Consider the following 18,712-nt stretch of genomic DNA (forward strand, 5'->3'; position numbering starts at 1 on the left):
ACGCAGGTGCCTCAAGTTCTGTTATGGTTGAGGTGTTCTCTCACCTTTCTTTAGGACCTTTTCTACATATCCTTTGGAAAGTGTATGCCTGCTTTCGACCTTTCATTGTTCATGTGATCATTGGTTGTATTGTATTGTAGCATGTGTACAGTGCTTTCAAACCACAATTTGGGGAGATAAAGCACGTATCTGCACAAGTAGCACGCAACACCATGTAGGATGTTTGGCTAGGAGAGTGTTGTTTTTTTAAGCCTCTATGAGAAGTGTTGTCGTGTTATGGGTGATGACCACCGAGGTGCGGCTATTGTGTTCTGGAACACAGCTTAATACAGTATTGGAGCTTTCATAGATTCACATACCTGAATCATTCCCTGTCTCGACGAAGGGGAATGATTCAGGCATGTGAATCTATGAAAGCTTCCAATACTGGAGAACTACAGTTACAGGTAAGTAACTTGTTTTCTTACTCCAGTATTGGAACTTTCATAGATTCACATGCCTGAATCATTCGCCGTCGTCGAGACGGGGAATGATTCAGGTATGTGAATCTATGAAAGCTTCCAATACTGGAGAACTACAGTTACAGGTAAGTAACTTATTTTCATCTGGTGGTGGGATGTGAAATCTAGATGCACAAATTGTAATTATAATAAGGAGCAACCAGTTTAGCCAAAGGGGCAGTGGGATGCTGTGTGCTCATACACCAAAAACGGGTGGTAATCAGAGGATGCCCAGTAATCCATACATCGACATGAGCCAGGCAGTGATGCTACTGAATGAGTAAGAAGAAGATGCAAAAAGGAGAGAAGTGGAATAGGTGACAGAAGAGATAGCCATGCACCATTTTATTCTTACTTATTTAATATTGTGTACTGTTAAACAAATGCAACCCATGAAGGAGGAAAGCTGTGGAAGTGCAATCAAGGCTGGCAACATGAACAGAAACTATATAAACTTTAAAAGATACAAAAAAAGTGATGGAATGATTGAATTAATCTCAGTCATTAATAATCCCCTGGGTAGCATCCCAGTCCATCGTTATTTTGCACACCATGCCACTTCATTTTTGGACCCAGCTGTATGCAAATCAGTCTCGACCCTGCTCCAATGGGAACAGTCCAACTCAAACTGCCAGGCCAGGTCCTCCCTGAACCGGGTAATTTGTGTTCTGGTTCAGGGAGAACCTAGCCTAGCAGTTCGGGCTGGACTTTTCCTTTTGGAGCTGGGTCTAGACTGATTTGCATGGAGCAGAGTCCAGACTGAGGTGGCACGGTGGGCAAAAGAACGATTTTCTCCCATCAATTTTTGTGTATCTGAAAAACTTTAAAAGACCCAGATTCCACCTCTTCCTGCCAGGACAAAGTAAACCAAAATCTGAGCAGTGGTTCATGCCACAAGCCCTTCTCCGGCTCTCACAAGCAGATGAGCACAATTCACTTGTGAGCGCTTGGTAGGTTGCTTCCTTAACAGAGCAAGAGTGAATCGGCTTGCCTTGTGTTACCCTGCTGTCATCACCCTTACATGCGCACCCAATACTTTTCGTGGATCCCAAATACCATTGTTCTTTACATTATGTGGCATCCTCCTGGAATTTCTTCCCAGAACAACTTCCACTTTAGTTTTAAGCAGTGAATTACATTTCAAGGTTAAAAAGTAACAATGTAGTGAAAACAGACTTATCCTGCTTCTATTATTTCGACCATTATTTAGACCAGGACATCAGCATGGCACTTATTTGGTAGTACTCTGTTTGCTAAATCTTAGCCCAGCTCTTTTCTGACTTAGGAGCCTCGTCAGGGGTAGTAAGCGCTATATAAATGCAATTACAATACAATACGATACAATATCCTGTCTGGACTAATCCTAATTCAACTCCTCTAAATGCTGGCTCTAGCCAGCAGAGTGTATTGATTGAGTCTAGTGGAGACTGCAGTTTTGGTCTCTGAGAGAGCAGAGCCTTTGCCTTCCTTGTTCATTCACGAGCCCTGATCTTGGGCCATACAGGCATATTACAGGGAAAATTAAACTACCCCATACTACTTCATGGCTGGTTGTTATGTCTCTGGCTAACCTTGCTGATTTCTGGGTGCTTGGTTCCATCCTGTTCATCTTGCACATTACGGGCATATAACCCGCAATCTGCCCTTTTCAGCATTAGAAGATGCAAAGTATGCAGAGCTCAGCCAACGTGCCTTATCACATTAAGGCTGGTCACAATGTCTCAGGTTAGCTGTGCTGAATCCAAGGGAATTAGGCCCACCCTGCTGACCCTTCCCTTTGTGAAGATATGACTCACAATCAGCCTTTATTAGAATTAGAAGATGAAAGTATGCTGAGCCCTATCAGGTGGGGGGGGGATCAAACAATACCCTACCACATTAAAACTGGTTGCAATTTCTTGGGTTAACCTTGCTATTTCCTGGTTGCTTGGTCTCATCCTGCTGACCCTGTGCGTTGGACTTGACCCACAATCTGCCTTTATCAGCATTAGAAGATTCAAAGGAACCTGAGCCAAGCCAACGCACCCTACCACCTTAAGGCTGGTCCTAATACTCGGGCTAGCCTTTCTGAATCCTAGATAATTGGTTCCATCCTTCTGATCCTTCACACTGTGAAGATATGACTGGCAATACTTATTAGATGTTACAGTCATAATCGTGCTCAACTCTGCCCTCCTGTTATTTCAGTGATACCAAACTATGTTTTGTACAACACAGAAGACCTGTAGATCCAGGTAGTTGGTTGTAAAATAACATATTTAACAAAATGTGGTTCCAAAAAATAATCCACTTGTATTTAATGTGTTCCTTTTATGTTAGGCGTACTTTTTCTAGTTGTTAACTTTGTAGTATTACTACTTTATCACCACAGGCTATAAAGGAATGAAACCAAAATAAAGCTAACCCTGTAATCACATTTTTCAGATGAGCTGGAGCTATTCCAAATACATAGAAGCACTGGAGCAGGAAAGAATGCTGCTAAAAGTTAAAGAAGATTTGGAGCGAAAAACAGCCACACCAGCATCGTCCAGCTTTTTCCATGGTGGGCTTTATGAATATCTGTGTCAGCAGAATAATGTATGTCTCTGAATCTGGGTTACAGGTACTGCTGTTTCTAAAACACTTTTCCTCCTAATTTTAGAAGGTGGTGGTTCATCAATACCCAGTGCAAAGAGTGATCTTACAAGACGCAAGACATTGAACTCAATCTCTGCTGCAAACTTTGAAAAAGCGGTTCGATCTCCCCCCAGATAGTAAAGGTGATGACGGTAAGTCCTTCATGAGCAAAGCTTTGATAGAATACAAGGCGACTTGTTAAACCTACTTTCTAAAATTATTTGATCACTTATGCCATATTCCATCACTGGGAGGTATTTCCTCTGAGTAATTAAAAAATTGCTGTTTATCTCAGAAATCTAGCTTTTAAAAAACAAAAATCAAATCCTTTGAAATGAACCCTTTTTTTTCTTTTAATTGATTTTGCAAAAAGAAACATAAACAAACAAAAACATAATTACGCATTACAGTGCGACAATAAAAGAAAATAGACATATGCAGTAGTGTACATACATGGTACCTCATTGGTGTGGTAGATATCCGCTTATATACTACAGATACATGCAATATATTGCCAGTACAATATTGAATCAATTGAACAGGAATTATCCAACCCCTTCGATATGCACTCCCTAGCGAACAGGCCCACCGCCCAAAGGGACAAATATGAGTACTGAACATTTCAGACTGGATATATCCCACTTTCAACATATCATAAACTATACAGGAAGCTTGTGTGTGCGCATTCCGCACAAATGCAGAACTCCCCAAGCGTCTGCTCCTGTCAAAGGGAGAACCAGAATCAGACAGGAGCTAGGCTTTACCAGCTAAATAACTCTGGTATAAGCCCCAGAAATGTTTGGGCCTGCTCTGCGGCGGAAGTAACTCGCTATATACCCCCTTTGTGTGTTACAGAACAGCATATCTCTAGACCATTGTATGACGGTAGGGGGAGGACCACGGGCCCAGCACATAGCCGCCACCTGCTCTACCAACCTACGGATATCTTTCTTCACTTGTTTAGAGTAACCCGGTTGGGCTAGCTTAGGTTCAGCAGCCAAGTGTACTCCTATGATCTCTCTCAGATTTTGGAAAATAAGTGCCCAGAATTTAGCAATATCCGGGCACAGCCAGGTCAAATGTACGAATCCTGACTGGTCCATATTACATCTCGCATCTCGCAGATTCTCCGAGGCCATATCGATATAAGCGAGCCGGAGTATAAGATACCCTGTTCAGGAACTTAAAGTGAGTGAGTCTGTGCTGACCGTTCAGCAATATCTTCCTCGTGGCATTGCAGCAATAGCTCCATTTATCGTCATCTAGCGTTACATCTGAGTCAGCTTGCCACTCCAGTCTAGCTTTAATCTAAAAGTTCTTGCGATAATCTTCTGTCGTGCAATAGATTTTTGAGACTAGGCGGCAAGGGGAATCTGTTTTCAGTACCAGTGAAAAAGGACCCACCTCTGGAGGTTCTAGCATATCGTTCCCAAGCATATCTCGGAGCGTGAAATGAACACTTAATGGAACATTGGATATTACTCCTGTGTCCCGTTTTTCCCTTTTACTAGTTAACAGTACTCTTCCCTCCCCTAGGCTATCATCATAAGTGGCTTGTTATTTCTGTTTGGGCCGGTAATGGAAGTTACTCGTCCCATAACAATGATATGTTTTGCAGGAATACCGCAGACCCATGGTATTTTACTCACAGATCTTACCTGCTCCAAGGAGGAACAATCTGCAGGCAAAATAGTTGAGAAAAACATGCATGAATCATACATGTTGTTCCCAAAAATCTCAAAATTTCATCTGACCCACCTCTGTCAGGAATACCAGACACCTGGTATTGGTAATCATACATTTTGGAAAGATAAAGGTCGAGAATAGCTCAACACTAATGAAGACCCTAGTAGTGGGTTAGGAACATTTCAGAACAGAAGCAATACACAATCTGCCAAATGCATAAGTGACTCTTTATTCACATGTGCAGCAATATCTTCCGGTTGAGCCCACTAAATTGATCAAGTATCAAAGCTCCTTTTAACTTATTTAGTTTTGCCATCTTTCTGAGAGGCTGATTGTTTTTCTCCACTCTTTTCAGGCTTCAAGATATGCATGAGGTAATTTACATTAACAAAGTCTGTGGCAGTTATTTGGGCTGTTGCTGTCTGCTCTGTTCTTGCTCTTCTTTCCTGAAATTGCAATAAAGACCTTAACAATCATTTACAGCAGAGGCACATCCTTGAGAAACATGCTGCAGTAAACACTGGACATAAGACTTCAGTATGAACCATAGGTAAAGAAAATGTGGTTAAGGTAGAGTCCAATATTCTGTAGTATCAGTCAGAAGACTGCAGTTTCAAATTTCTGAATTCTTTTCGGTTGACAGTTCAGCTGGAAAAGACAAACATGAATGAATGACTGATCAACTTGTAGAGCGCAAACAAATGCCCAAAGGCGTCAAGGCTCTGAAAGCGGAAGCACCTGTAGAAGGAAGGAAGTTTCTGTCCTCTCAAAAAATTAGAGAGCAAAGAGGTCCTTTTAGTTCCAGTTGTTGCTTAATGCCTCGTCCCAACCATTTCCCCTTATTGCAAAAACTTTTTTTTTCATGAAAATCTTTTCATTCATTTTTCAATACAATATAAAACAATTCATTGCTGCATTGCATTATAATGTATCATCACATTACTGCTGTGGAAGGCATAGAAACCAGGGTTCCCAACTGAAAAATCAGTTTTTATCCCATTTTTTAATCAGGGCTCCCTCAGATGCAGACACCTGTTTTGCTTGGACCGACCAATTTCAGGCAAACTGAATCCTAGTCAGGCTTGGAGATAGTTGATCCGAGGATTGAGCCCTATTACTCTCATACCCTGATGGCGCATCAGTTCTGGGGTTTCCGCAAACAGAAGAGGGGCAATTGCAATCCCTAAAAATGCAACCTTCCCCTATGCTTCCCACAAGCATCCTAGGGAAATCATTTCAATACCATATGCAGGATGGGCCTTTTCAGAACTTGATTCAGGACAGTGTACAGCTTATCTATTGCCTAGTTAACCACAGTAAAGAATAGGACCTGGAGAGCTTTGTCTTGATTCTGATGATGTAAATTTTGAGGGCCTTAATTTATGGTCCTTCCTCCATTTCTTCAAGCTAAATATCTGTAACTCTACAACTCAAAAATATGATACCACATATCTGGCTGTAAAACTACCACTGGAGTCAGTGGTACTGACAGTAATGATTATAAGAGGAAAAAGGCCATCCTCCTTTGCATCTAGCCATGGTTCTATGACCTTGGAAACCCAAAGTAAGGTCTGATAGGTGAAAAGGTCTGTTAGGTGAGAGAGCATGTCCTCTCACCAATGCTGTTATAACAAGGTACACTTTTACTTGTGGAAATATTCTTCACTTTTGGGTGCGCTAGACCGATAGGTAGATCTGTCTGTAATGACTGAGAGATGGCAATAAGACAATGGAGCAGAAGCTGTTCATGACAGAGTACCTCATCAGCAAATTTCTAGCATCGTGCCAGCCACTCTTGCTCTGCCCATCCTATGTACGACCAGAGTTGCAGGACAAGGTTACAGATGTCTGTCTTACAAGTAAAAGAAGTGATTTGTGTCCATCAACAGACAAGGTTTTGCAACAGTGTAAAACAACTTTTGTGCCAGACCCTCTAGACACTCTCAACTCCATGGCAACCCTAAGCCTAGATCACCCTCTATTAATGCTTAAAAAGTAAGTTATTTTGATTTTTTGTTATACTTTCATTATAGTGCCATATGAACAATAGCATGAGCGCCATCTCACTCTGGGGCTGTGTAATTGTAATCTGTTTCTCTCCCTTATGAAAATGAATATGCTCTCTCTGGTCTGAGGTCAGTCAACCGTGTGGCATGGAGCAAATATATTTGCTAAGCTTGGATGACTACTTGAACACACATGTTCACATCCCAGACCACTACCCCTACTGACAGTTTCATGGACTGTAGAGGGAGAGGTCAAGCATCAGCTGAAGAGACTTCCTTTTGACTTATTTGAGTGCAGTGTCAAAGGTGTTCACTGCTGTTCTGTTTTCAGTTGTTTATAGAATCCACCAAACAGAAGCTAGACAGGGACTGGTGCCCCCTGTGAGTGTGTGTGGGAGGGTTGCACCTAACACTGATAAAATAACAAAATTACTAACAAACTCACAGTATCTGCCAGCACTGGACATTCATAAATAGTCTTTAAACCAGCCACTTGGATAATGCCAACAACTTTGATCTCTTTAACATCACAAAATAATTGGGTTTTTCCTTGAATTTTGAGTTACAATTCAAACTCTTGGAGGAGATGTTTTCAAGTCTGTTACGATGTCTCATCCATAATCATTCCGTTGGTCTCAGGCTGTCCTACATTTTTGTTCTAATCACATACAAAATGTCAGCCCATTTGGTCGCCCTACTGGATCTGCCACACTGCCTTTACTTTTTGAGTCCTTTAGATTTACTGCATGTAGACCTTATGGTTGCTTTCGTCTTGTTCTTTATAGCAGTGTGAAATAATTTAGGAGCCATCGACCAAGCCATACATAGGTTTGCCCATCAGACTAGCTTTTAAAGCCTGAAAGCTTTGCAAAAGTGTGTATTTAAATGGGGAAGTGGATAGGTAAGCTTACTAGGTCAACAGTAACTTTGCTCCATATTGAAGAGTACTGAGAGTGTAACATTATATAACATCAGTCAATAATTTCAGTCTGATCAAAAGCCTCTGTGATGACTCCAGTGTGACTGGTAAACCTAGCAATCTGATGTTGGACTGGTTCTGGTGTAATAATAGAAAATACCTTAGTTCATTCCTACACATGATTTTAAAAAGCAACAATGGCACCGGTTAATTAAGTAATCCAATGTATGGCATCCTGCTAACATCAACATTAAGCTGATTTGTGTAGCGCGGTATACACTTGGGTCTTTGCAAGAACGTCTAAGTGAAAGACACTTGGAGGATTGTGAATAGTTAAGGTAGGAACATGCTACCTCTTGTGTTTATGTGCTAATACAGGGGTTTATTACCAAAACTATAATTCAATCCAAAGTGTGTCTGACTCGAAAGCTGGGTCAACTTGATCACTCCAGCAGATCCTCATTGGCAAGACAGGGGTTACTGTAGGTCAGCCAAGGGACTCGAGGATTTCAGTTTCCATCAGGAAACGCATCGATTGGGTTAATTAGTCAGCATCAGTTCCCAGTAGTGCAACGTCCATGTCTAGTATTGCAATTGTATTGCCAATTCATATTGGATGGATTTAGGTTACTGCTAATTGTTCAAACCACTTTGCTGCAACTCGGGGGATCATTTTGAACTATAGCGCTCTCAAATTGTTCGATTCCTACTCTATGTCCTTTCTTAATATTATTCCTCTGTATAGTACTATTTTTAATGATGTATGATTTTGTCTTGGGTTTCACATGTTATACAAATGAATCAACGTTTGGATAAACAAGTCACAATAGCTGGTACCACTATTAAAACTCTGGTTTCCTGCTATCGGGTGTTCTTCTTATAAGAAAAACACTATCACATTATACATTAAAGCATAAATTTGATGGTTCAGTTAATTGGCACAGGTGAGTAGGACCTTTTCAACCAGCTGAACATTTGTACATTTGGCAGAGCCTGTTACCTGAGCCCATACACAGTACCATCTTTCATTTTTACCTGTATCGCAGACACCACTGTTCTTCTAAAGTTTCTTCCAGAGTTGCTGTCCTCACATGGGCCAAACAACAATGGAGGGCAACGCAGTAGGTAGGTGTCATAACTCTTTATTACAGTGTACCCTATGCCATGATAGCTCATTTCTTCATATCCCATGGGCTGATCATTATTACTTTCATAAGTTCAAGATAAAGGGCCCGATTAGATCTTGGTGGTACTCCCGCTTTCCCTCCGTAGCTACAGTTTCAAGTAGTCCGTCGAGTTGACAGTATCCACCCCACCATATGTAGATATGTGCTGGCTGAACCGCCATCCGCATTGACGGACTGTATTCCATTGCGTAAGCGATGCACCCAGGGCTTAATTTGACCCGGTGGTTTCCTGTGCTCGGCACCAGCACTTAATTGTAAGTACCAGCTCTAATGGCAGTCCACCACATGGTGGCGCTGCCTGTCTAATTACATTAGCACAACAAGTGTTTAATAAGTCAATATACATTAAGAAAGAATAATACTTGTTGCACACACCAATATTATAGCTTTGGGTTGCTTGGAATAGTCTGAATTGTCACACTTGTAGGAGTGCGATGGCTAGTAATTGTGTTGGTACTGTCATTGCAAGTGTTGGCAAGGGCAATGGGTAGTGCAGGCAGCAGTGGGCTCCTGAGAATGGCCCTGGCACCTACTTTTTTTTTACAAATGAAGCACTTGGGCACACCTCTTCCGACACAGCGGTCTCCTCTGCTGGCTAACAGTACTCCATCGCTGAAACACCTCCTTTAGGCGTAGCAAGCATGTGTTATGTGCCACATTTACCCTATGCCGTATACTTCACGGGTAGCATAGTTCACATTACCAATCAACCACAGATATATGGGAAACGATCATTGCATACCCTGTTCAATCTCTAATCAACTGTTCAGAGAAAGAAAAGTTCCTAAAAATACTGCACATCTGTTCCAAACGTAATATCCTACTATGGACAGCTTTTATCTGTATCAAACCCCTGACAGTCACCAAACCTACATTAAGAAATGAAATTGATATAAGTTGAGAAGTGAGTACTGTAAACAGTATTCACTCTATGGAGTTTCCCTGTACCAGACTGTTTGCAGACAGTGAAACTCTCATGGGAAATACACTACAGAGTATTAGAAAGTATCTACAAAGAACAGTGTAAACTCTAAGCAATACTTGACAAAAAAACCCTATTCACTTAACCCCTTCGATGCTGATGACGAGCTCAGCTCGTCATCAGTTACGGCGCTCGTACGCTGATGACGAGCTGAGCTCGTCATCTAACGCGACTTTTCGCAAAACGCAGCGCACAGCGGGAAAACCGCTAGCGCGCATGCGGGAAAAAAAAACAACCTCTGAAGATGCTAAAGATTATACTTCCTGCAGTCTTCTAACTGTGGTGAAAACTTTACAGAGAGACCATCTTTTGGAGTAAAACAGGCACATGTGCATAGCTTAATACCTGTTGGAACAGTCTTTTGTGTTGAGTAGAAATTGTCATGCTGAAACGATTCTGTCTTATAGCTCAAGGCTGCTTACAATACTTTGTTTGTAGCACGTAGAATCTTTACCCTGCTGAAACCTTTCTATAGTACCAAAAATGTTGTGTGGAACATAATGAAAACAAATCATCAGCTGTCACCTACACACAGAGTTTCTCTTCAATATAGAGGTTTATAACACGTTCAATACCTCTACACACCTCTGATGCATTAGAAGCATGTGTGTTTTATAAACAGTTACACCCATTAGCTGGACACAGGCTGTACAAAATTAGGTAGAAACGTAATATGGTACTTACCCGCCGCTTATGTAAACTACAAAACAAACGAGCACACTCATTGGATGATATCATCTATGTTGTCATTTGATTTGTCATCAATGATGTCATTGAATATGTCATGAGTGATGTAATATGTAAATATGTGGGATCATAAGAAGTGCATGGGATGGGTGCAAGTTATACTTAGCTCTGCTAACTATAACTAGTGAATTTCTTTTTTTTTTTGTTCAAAATGTTTATATTGTCACTGGCATATTCACCTAATTATTATGTTACTTTAACCTTTGGTTTTTTTCAGTGAATATATTCACTGAAATATATATATATGTATTCTCTGAAAAAAACAAAGGTTAGAGGGACATTATAGTTGGGAAATAGAATTAAAAAAACCTTGGAAATTCACTGAAAAAAACAAAAGCTACAGATTTTACACACACAAAACCATTGAAATTCAGTAGTTATAGTTATCTCAAGTAACTATAACTCTTGCCCAAAAGTAACTATAGCTCGTGCCCCCGCCATGCACATTTTTCTCATCAATAATTTCACTGCAAATGTTACAGTGATATTATCAACGATGTGATAGAAAATATCATGATGGATGTAATAAGTGGAGTAATTAGCAGTGCATGTCTAGGGTGCAAGTTATAGTTACCTTAGGGCACAAGTTATAGTTACTGGAGATAAATATGACTGCTTAATTTCTATGCTTTTGCGTGTGTAAAATCAGAACATAAATATAAGTTCCTGTAACCAATGTTTTTTTCAGTGAATTTATGCGTTTAAAAAAACATTCTTTTTCCTAAGTAGAACGTCCCTGTAACCTATGGTTATTTCAGTGGTTTTCTAGGGTTTTTTAATGCTGTTTCCTAACTATAACATCCCTGTAACCTTTGTTTTTTTAGAGAATTTCTCAGTTTTTTAAAAATAATTTGTACCACAATTTGACCCATAAATTCAATTTACTAATATGCATTTTCACAAATTTATAATTCTATTTTATTCACACATTTATTCTTACTGTATATTTTAAAACTAAAAATGAAGTTATACTTCTAGTTGTACATACAACTCATGCAGTCTTTCTATAAATGCATGTCTTCATTTTTTTAAATTAATTTTATGGATCTGTCGCGAATCCTTTAACAAATAAGGGGTTTGCCGGTTATATTGCACACATTAACACATTTATACAAACATATGCTATTGCAATTTCTATAAGTGTATCGCTGCCTGTGTGTGGTTGTGTGAGTGGCTATATAAGGGTGTGTGAGTGACAGTGTGGGTGTGTGAGGGGGAGGGTGTGTGTGAGTGGCTGTGTGAGTGGTTTTGTGGGTCTGTGAGTGTCTGTAAGGTGTGTTTCTGGTTGTGTTGGTTTGTGAGTGGCTGTGGGAGTCTGTGAGTGGATATGTGAGTCTGTGAATGGTTGTGTGAGTGGCTGTATGGGTCTGTGTGTGGGAGTGGTTGTATGGGTATGTAAGTGGATGTGTGTGTGGTTGTGTGGGTGCATAGGTGGGTGTGTGAGTAGGTGGGTTGGTCTGTGAGTGAGTGTATGTGTTTTTTTATTGGAGTCTGGATCAACGTATCCACACGCTGGATCCAGGCAGATCTAGGTGGATCCACAGATCCTCACACACTCTGGATAAACCATTTTTGGACAATTTCTTGCCCATGAGGGGTCCCTCACAGACCCCTCCATCAGTCCCATATGGTCAGAGTACCTGTACATTGACCCCTTCTATCACTTTTACATTTAATGTTCCCCCCTGGGAACCACGTCCCGATGCACAACATGCCGGCGCAACTTTCCTCTCAGGTTGCGGCCGGCCAATAACTGAATTGCTGTTGGCACGTGGATCTTCAAATCCGCCTGGATCTGCAGTGGATCCGCTGCGGATCTAAGTCTCCAGATATACATAAATCTTTTTACTTCTAATACTCCACAACTATGGCATAGATTTATAGCAAATTATAAAAAGCACTCTTTCTGGACCAAAATCTAGCCTTCTGCCAAATTTGGTGTATTTCCATTCAGCGATTCGGGCTGTAGTCGTGTCTATAATCCCTATGGGAAATTGCATGAGGAAAACGTGTTGTAGCATTCATTCCTCCCTTCCCCCCATTTGTTCTCAGCCGTCGCTTGACAGATTATCACAAAACATTCCGGATAGCAGCTGAAGTTACTGGCAAACTTGTTTTGAAAAATCTGTGAAGATTCGTCAAACGGAACTAAGTTATTAGTAAAACAAAAAAGCTGTCCCTGTGGAACAATGGAAACTAGGTACTAACTATACCTACTATAAATATAATAGCTGAACTCTGGGTAGTTCCCTAGTTTAAGTAGAGAGCAGCTCCTGTGTAGAGCATGCTATAACACCAGCGACACCAGTCTTTTTTCATTTTAGAGCTCTGCATGGATGGCACTGTGCTAATCCAATGCTTAAAAACTTTACTAGAAAAACAGACATTTGAGGTGAACTGATTCAGAGTGTCGCTGGTGTTGTAGGGGGCTGTGTACTGGAACTGCTTCCACCTAAACTTGGGAACCACTCAGAGTTCTCTCCTTCTTTTTTGTATAATATAAGCGCCACTCGAAGCCTGAAAGGGTGTATATATATTTTTTTATATATATATATATATATATATATATGGATCCAATCCTGGTTGGTTTAGAAAGAACTGGCACTGACTCCGTGGATGGAAATCAAAGGTTTTTATTCCAAAAAAACGACCAGAAGCGTTTCACCTTGTTCACTACATATATATATATATTAGTGTATGTGTGTGAGTATGTATGACTCTTTCTGCGTAATAAACCTGTTAAGTACCTCGAGGTCCGTGTCCGGTGTCTACTTGCTGGCAGAGGAAGCTGCGTGAGCTTGTGAGGAAACGGAGTTCAGGATATATATATATATATCCACAGTACGGCAAACAAGGAGCCTCAAATGGCGGCGGGCCAAAACGGCAGGGACGCCACTCCCTAATATCGAAAGACAGTCCAGTTACGCAAAATAAATTCACACTGGTGCCGTGGCCTCATTGAATAAACGCTTTATTCGATTACCAGCAACGGGTGCCCAACGCGTTTCGCTGTTAAAATCACAGCTTGATCACGGGTAAGGTTTTCACTGATACAATGTATCCATTTAAAGAAACAGAGACTCGTTCCGGTTTGAATTCATAGAAACCAACAAAAGACTTCCGTGACTAACATTTTTACCAATGAAGTGTCTCCCAAATTAAAAGAATTAAATGTACTGAAACAACAGCGTATTAACAGATAATAATACTGAAATATATTTAAATCCTAGTTGGTATTTACACAATTAATCCCTGGTGGGCTAAATAATGATCTTATTCTGATACGCTGCTTGAGAAGAGTCAAACATTGACATTCCAATATTGTAACAAATAAAGTTCTGCTCCAGTGAGCAAAAACATGATCCATTGCATTACGCTGATATAAATGGTATCTAAGGTTGACAATTCATGAATACAGATAAATAAAGTCCCGCTCAAGTGAGCAAAAAACATAATTCAATCTTCGGATCTTCAAAGAATTCATGACGTTCTTTCTGTAAAGGAAGTAACAATAGGTTTCTGCTTTAATACCATGGAACTCTCTCTTAGTGAATTAAAAACAATCAGTTAAAAAGTCATCTAAAGGGTAAATTTATGCTAAGGTACGGAAACAAAAAAATAATGTTCTGTAGCATCTCATCTTAAATGTATTGCTAGTTCTTCGTCATAATTTAACCCTGTGGGCATCATGGTATTGAATCTTATGATCATCTTAGACTCAAGTTTCCTCAACTCAATAGTGCGGTTTCCCCCTCTTTCTCTTGGGGGCACTGCATCCAACACGCAATATTTGAGGAGATTGGGGTTCTGGTTATGAAGTTGATGGAAGTGGCGAGCTACTGGGTACTGCCTGTCATTGTGAGAAATTGCTCTGAGATGCTCCAGGATACGTAGTTTAACTTTTTTGGTGGTGCTCCCTATGTAATAAAGATCACAAGTGCATTTCAGAGCATACACAGCAAATTCGGTATCACAGGAAAAATGTTTTGCAATTTTAAAAGCTGGTTTGTCCTTTCTTATTTTTATGGTCTTACAGTTCTGACTAAACTTGCAGGCTTTACATCTCATACAAGTGAAAAAACCTTCAACCTGGTTCTTTCGTTTCCTTTCTTTTATGGAACTGCTTGTGAGATTGTCTTTTAATGATTTACAGCGTCTGAAAGTGACCGAAGGATAAGGGCCTACATACTCTTTTAGGTCTTCATCCGTTCTCAATATTTCCCAAAATTTGTTTAAACTTTTTCTGACCTCCCATGCCTGGTTGTGATAAGTTGTAACAAATCTGAGTTTGTTATCTGTTTCCTTATTCTCCTTTGGTTTCTCCAGAAGTTCATCTCTATTGAGAATCTTTACTTTGTCTACTGCTGCTAAGATAGTCTCTTCCTTGTACCCTCTGTCTCTGAATCTGTTGCACATTATTTCTTCCTCTTCCTGATAATCCTTGATTGAACTGCAATTCCGTTTGGCGCGCAAAAGCTCGCCAAATGGAATGCTAGCAACCAAATTTCTAGGATGACAACTTTGTGAGAGTAACAGGCTGTTACCAGCCGTTGTTTTCCTGTGGAGTTTGCTGTGTATAACACCTTTCTCTATGTAGATTTCAAGATCTAGGAAAATGATTTTTTGTTTGCCGCTCTCACTGGTGAATTGAAGATTAAAGCTATTCACATTTAGTGTTTGGAGGAAGGCATCTGCCTCCAACTGATCTCCCTTCCAGATACAAAAAATGTCATCAATGTACCTGGCCCAGAGGACGACTTCCATTCAGCGATTCGGGCTGTAGTCGTGTCTATAATCCCTATGGGAAATTGCATGAGGAAAACGTGTTTTAGCAACTATACTTACTATAAATATAATAGCTGAACTCTGGGTAGTTCCCTAGTTTAAGTAGAGAGCAGCTCCTGTGTAGAGCATGCTATAACACCAGCGACACCAGTCTTTTTTCATTTTAGAGCTCTGCATGGATGGCACTGTGCTAATCCAATGCTTAAAAACTTTACTAGAAAAACAGACATTTGAGGTGAACTGATTCAGAGTGTCGCTGGTGTTGTAGGGGGCTGTGTACAGGAACTGCTTCCACCTAAACTTGGGAACCACTCAGTTCTCTCCCTCTTTTTTGTATAATATAAGCGCCACTCTAAGCCTGAAAGGGTGTATATATATTTATATATATATATATATATGGATCCAATCCTGGTTGGTTTAGAAAGAACTGGCACCGACTCCGTGGCTGGAAATCAAAGGTTTTTATTCCAAAAAAACGACCAGACGCGTTTCACCTTGTTCACTACATATATATATATATATTAGTGTATGTGTGTGAGTATGTATATATATATATATATATATATATACATATATATATATTTATAGTGTGTGTGTGTGTGTAGATATATGTATATAACCTGTCCATATTGTAGCCCTTGATATTTTTGCAACAATATTGTGGTGAGTCGATATTTCGTACCTCTACCCTACAAAAGACGCCTCACTGCATTTATTGTTCTAATAGCAGCAATTATTTGGCCCAAAGCTTGATGAAAGGTAAAGTCAGCATTTGACAAGAAAGGATACACTACAACCTTTTAGTCCTAGTCATACTCCGGCTCGATAAGACAGTATCCCTACACGTCACGGTTTTACAGAATATTAAGGAAGTGTAGGAGGCTGGCTTAGTATTTGGTGCACACTTATTCAAATGGTGCGCCTTGCACTAATCCAGGCAACCTTTATGGTGATTGTAGTAGTCTTTGATAACCATAGAAAGCTGGATATCAGCCTTCATGCTTATCTTGAAGGAGTATAAAGAAGCTTGTTTTACCAACTTAATCTGTAGTGTATGTTAGATGAAAAGAAACCACAGTGTTTAGCCAAAAAAAGTCAGTTTATTATAACCCACTATCACTATAACATTGGTGTATCTCCTACCCAGAGATATCAACACCATACACAAGAATACTTCAAAATCAATTAGGTAAGTAGCACAAAATATAGTGGTCTCATGGGGGAGACCAAACCATATGCTAAGAAAGTGGAATGTGAACTGCAACGCAAGACGAGACTTGGACCTGAAGGTCCAGAGGAGCCAGGGACACAAGGAACCACCCAAAGTAAGTACCCAGGAACCCCACGGAGGCGGTGTGCAGAGTGGCAGTACAACCACATGACCAATAGAAGTCAATGGGGAAATCACAGCTGCAGTTTTGAAGAGGAAGGACCCTTCCCAGAGGACCCCGAAGAAACCCTTTGGAAGACAGAAGGTTGGAGAGCCACCCCACCCGTGGATGCCCTGGAAACCAGGTTATCTGCACCAAGGAAGCCGGGTGCATAGGGGTGAAGTGACGTCGGAACCTGCCATATACAACAATAGACGACTTTAAAGAAGATGCCTCTGGAGAAGACTGTGAAGGAGTCCGGTGGAATTCAAGGGAGCATTCTTGAAGTGAAGAACCTACAAGCACAGGGGACAGAGCCCAATACACTAAGTCCTGTCTGGGAGGTGGTCAAACCTCCCTGTGACAGGAAACCTATTGTTCTACCTTCCCCATATTTTTTTCATGTGCTTATTGTAATTAAACATTAGACATTTGTTGAATTACAATAGGCACATGAAGAATTTTGTTTAATGTTTTTATATGCTTGTATTTATACAAGGATTTGGCTTGTATTGGTATTTTGTATGTGTGTGTTGTATTGAAAGATATTGAAAAATGTTCATGAATCCAACACAAAATAATTATTTTATTAATGTATTGATATAGAGATTTATAATAAAGTCCTTTTAATAGATAACAGGAAAGAGAATGATGCATGTTTTAGATGAATATATTTGTTGTTGCCCCAGTATTGGAACTTTCATAGATTCCCGTGCTTTGTATCATTCCCCCGTCGTCGGAATGGGAGCCTCGGTAAACAAAAAATACCATAGCAGTAGGTACAAAAGAGAAAGAAAGGCCTAGGCCTCATCTCATTTTGTAGCATATCCACCTCTTTTTGTAAAAGAGACCAAAAAAATGCAACAACCAATCAGAGTAGCCTCACCTCATAGAACCCTCCTGAGAGAGCCTCAGATTTTCTACCGCACGTTGTGCTAAGAGAGTCTCCTCTGAGCTCTGCTCAGTTTTCTTTCTACAACTTGAATTTCAACTTTTTTCTTCAAAATGTCTGATAAAGATAAGAAGGCCTTGTTCAAGGCTTGTGCTACCCTCTCAAAAAAGAGGCTTTATGTGGAAGACCAGCATAAAGATTGTTTTTACTGCTTGTACCCAGACCACAAAGCCACTGATTGCAAGATCTGCAGGACCTTCTCCACTAAAACATTGAGGGATAGAGAAGGAAGACTTCTGACCTGGCTGCAGAAGATGAAGTCTAGGAAGGAGGTGGTTTCCAGCAACATCGAGGATTCTTCTTCAGCTTCCTCTTCAAGAAGATCTAAAAAGAGGGGTAGGTCTTCCCCTTCCACATCAGCTGAACCACCTTCTAAGGCCTCTCAAAAGACCTCTGATAGGTCTAGTCCCCGAAAATCTCCTCACTGAGGTGCAAAGGAGAAAGAGGGATCGGCGTCTGAGGTGGTTTCTACTCAGAAGGGATCTCAAGGGCCTTCTGTTCTCTCTCCACCACCTGGGAAAGCAAAAGGTTTCAAAAAGCCTATTTCCCTGCCTCAGGAACCGAAATCTGAGAAGAAGACCCGCTCGTCGACGGTGGCATCCTCAGGTGCGTCGACGGCTAGAATCCATCAAACGCCTATTTCTACCTCGTCGACGACAGCAGTCTCGACGATGACTTTGTCGACGGCCGGAGTTTCATTCTCTTTGTCGTCGACGAGATTGGTATCCTCAACATCGACGATGATGACGGTATGATTTGGTGGTGTCGACCACTACGAAGGCGACGATGGCGATGAAGATTTCTTCTTTGATATTTACGACAAGCTCGTCGACGATTTCTCCGTTAACGATGACTCTATCTCCGACGACGGTGCTCTCATCGACGACTCCATCACCAGCGACGTTGACGACGATCCCTTCGACGGTTACCCCTTCGACGGTACAAAAACTTAAAATTTCGAT

The 18,712-nt window shown here is 40.8% G+C and overlaps 1 protein-coding gene across 2 annotated transcripts in view; it reads left to right on the forward strand.

The window, feature by feature from the left end:
* Nucleotides 1-18,712, forward strand: part of RGS22 (regulator of G protein signaling 22) — a 1,652,097-nt gene that overhangs the window by 1,606,880 nt on the left and 26,505 nt on the right. The window contains exons 26-27 of one of the 2 annotated variants that reach the window (XM_078686958.1): nucleotides 2,925-3,042; nucleotides 3,142-3,268. In XM_078686958.1, coding sequence (XP_078543084.1) covers nucleotides 2,925-3,042; nucleotides 3,142-3,254 — 231 coding nt within the window. In that variant the 3' untranslated portion in view covers nucleotides 3,255-3,268. The remainder of the gene's footprint in view (nucleotides 1-2,924; nucleotides 3,043-3,141; nucleotides 3,269-18,712) is intronic. The other variant, XM_078686959.1, reaches the window with a different exon arrangement.

The sequence above is a fragment of the Lissotriton helveticus genome, chromosome 4_1 (genome assembly GCF_964261635.1).
Source record: "Lissotriton helveticus chromosome 4_1, aLisHel1.1, whole genome shotgun sequence".
Classification (NCBI taxonomy): Eukaryota; Metazoa; Chordata; class Amphibia; order Caudata; family Salamandridae; genus Lissotriton; species Lissotriton helveticus.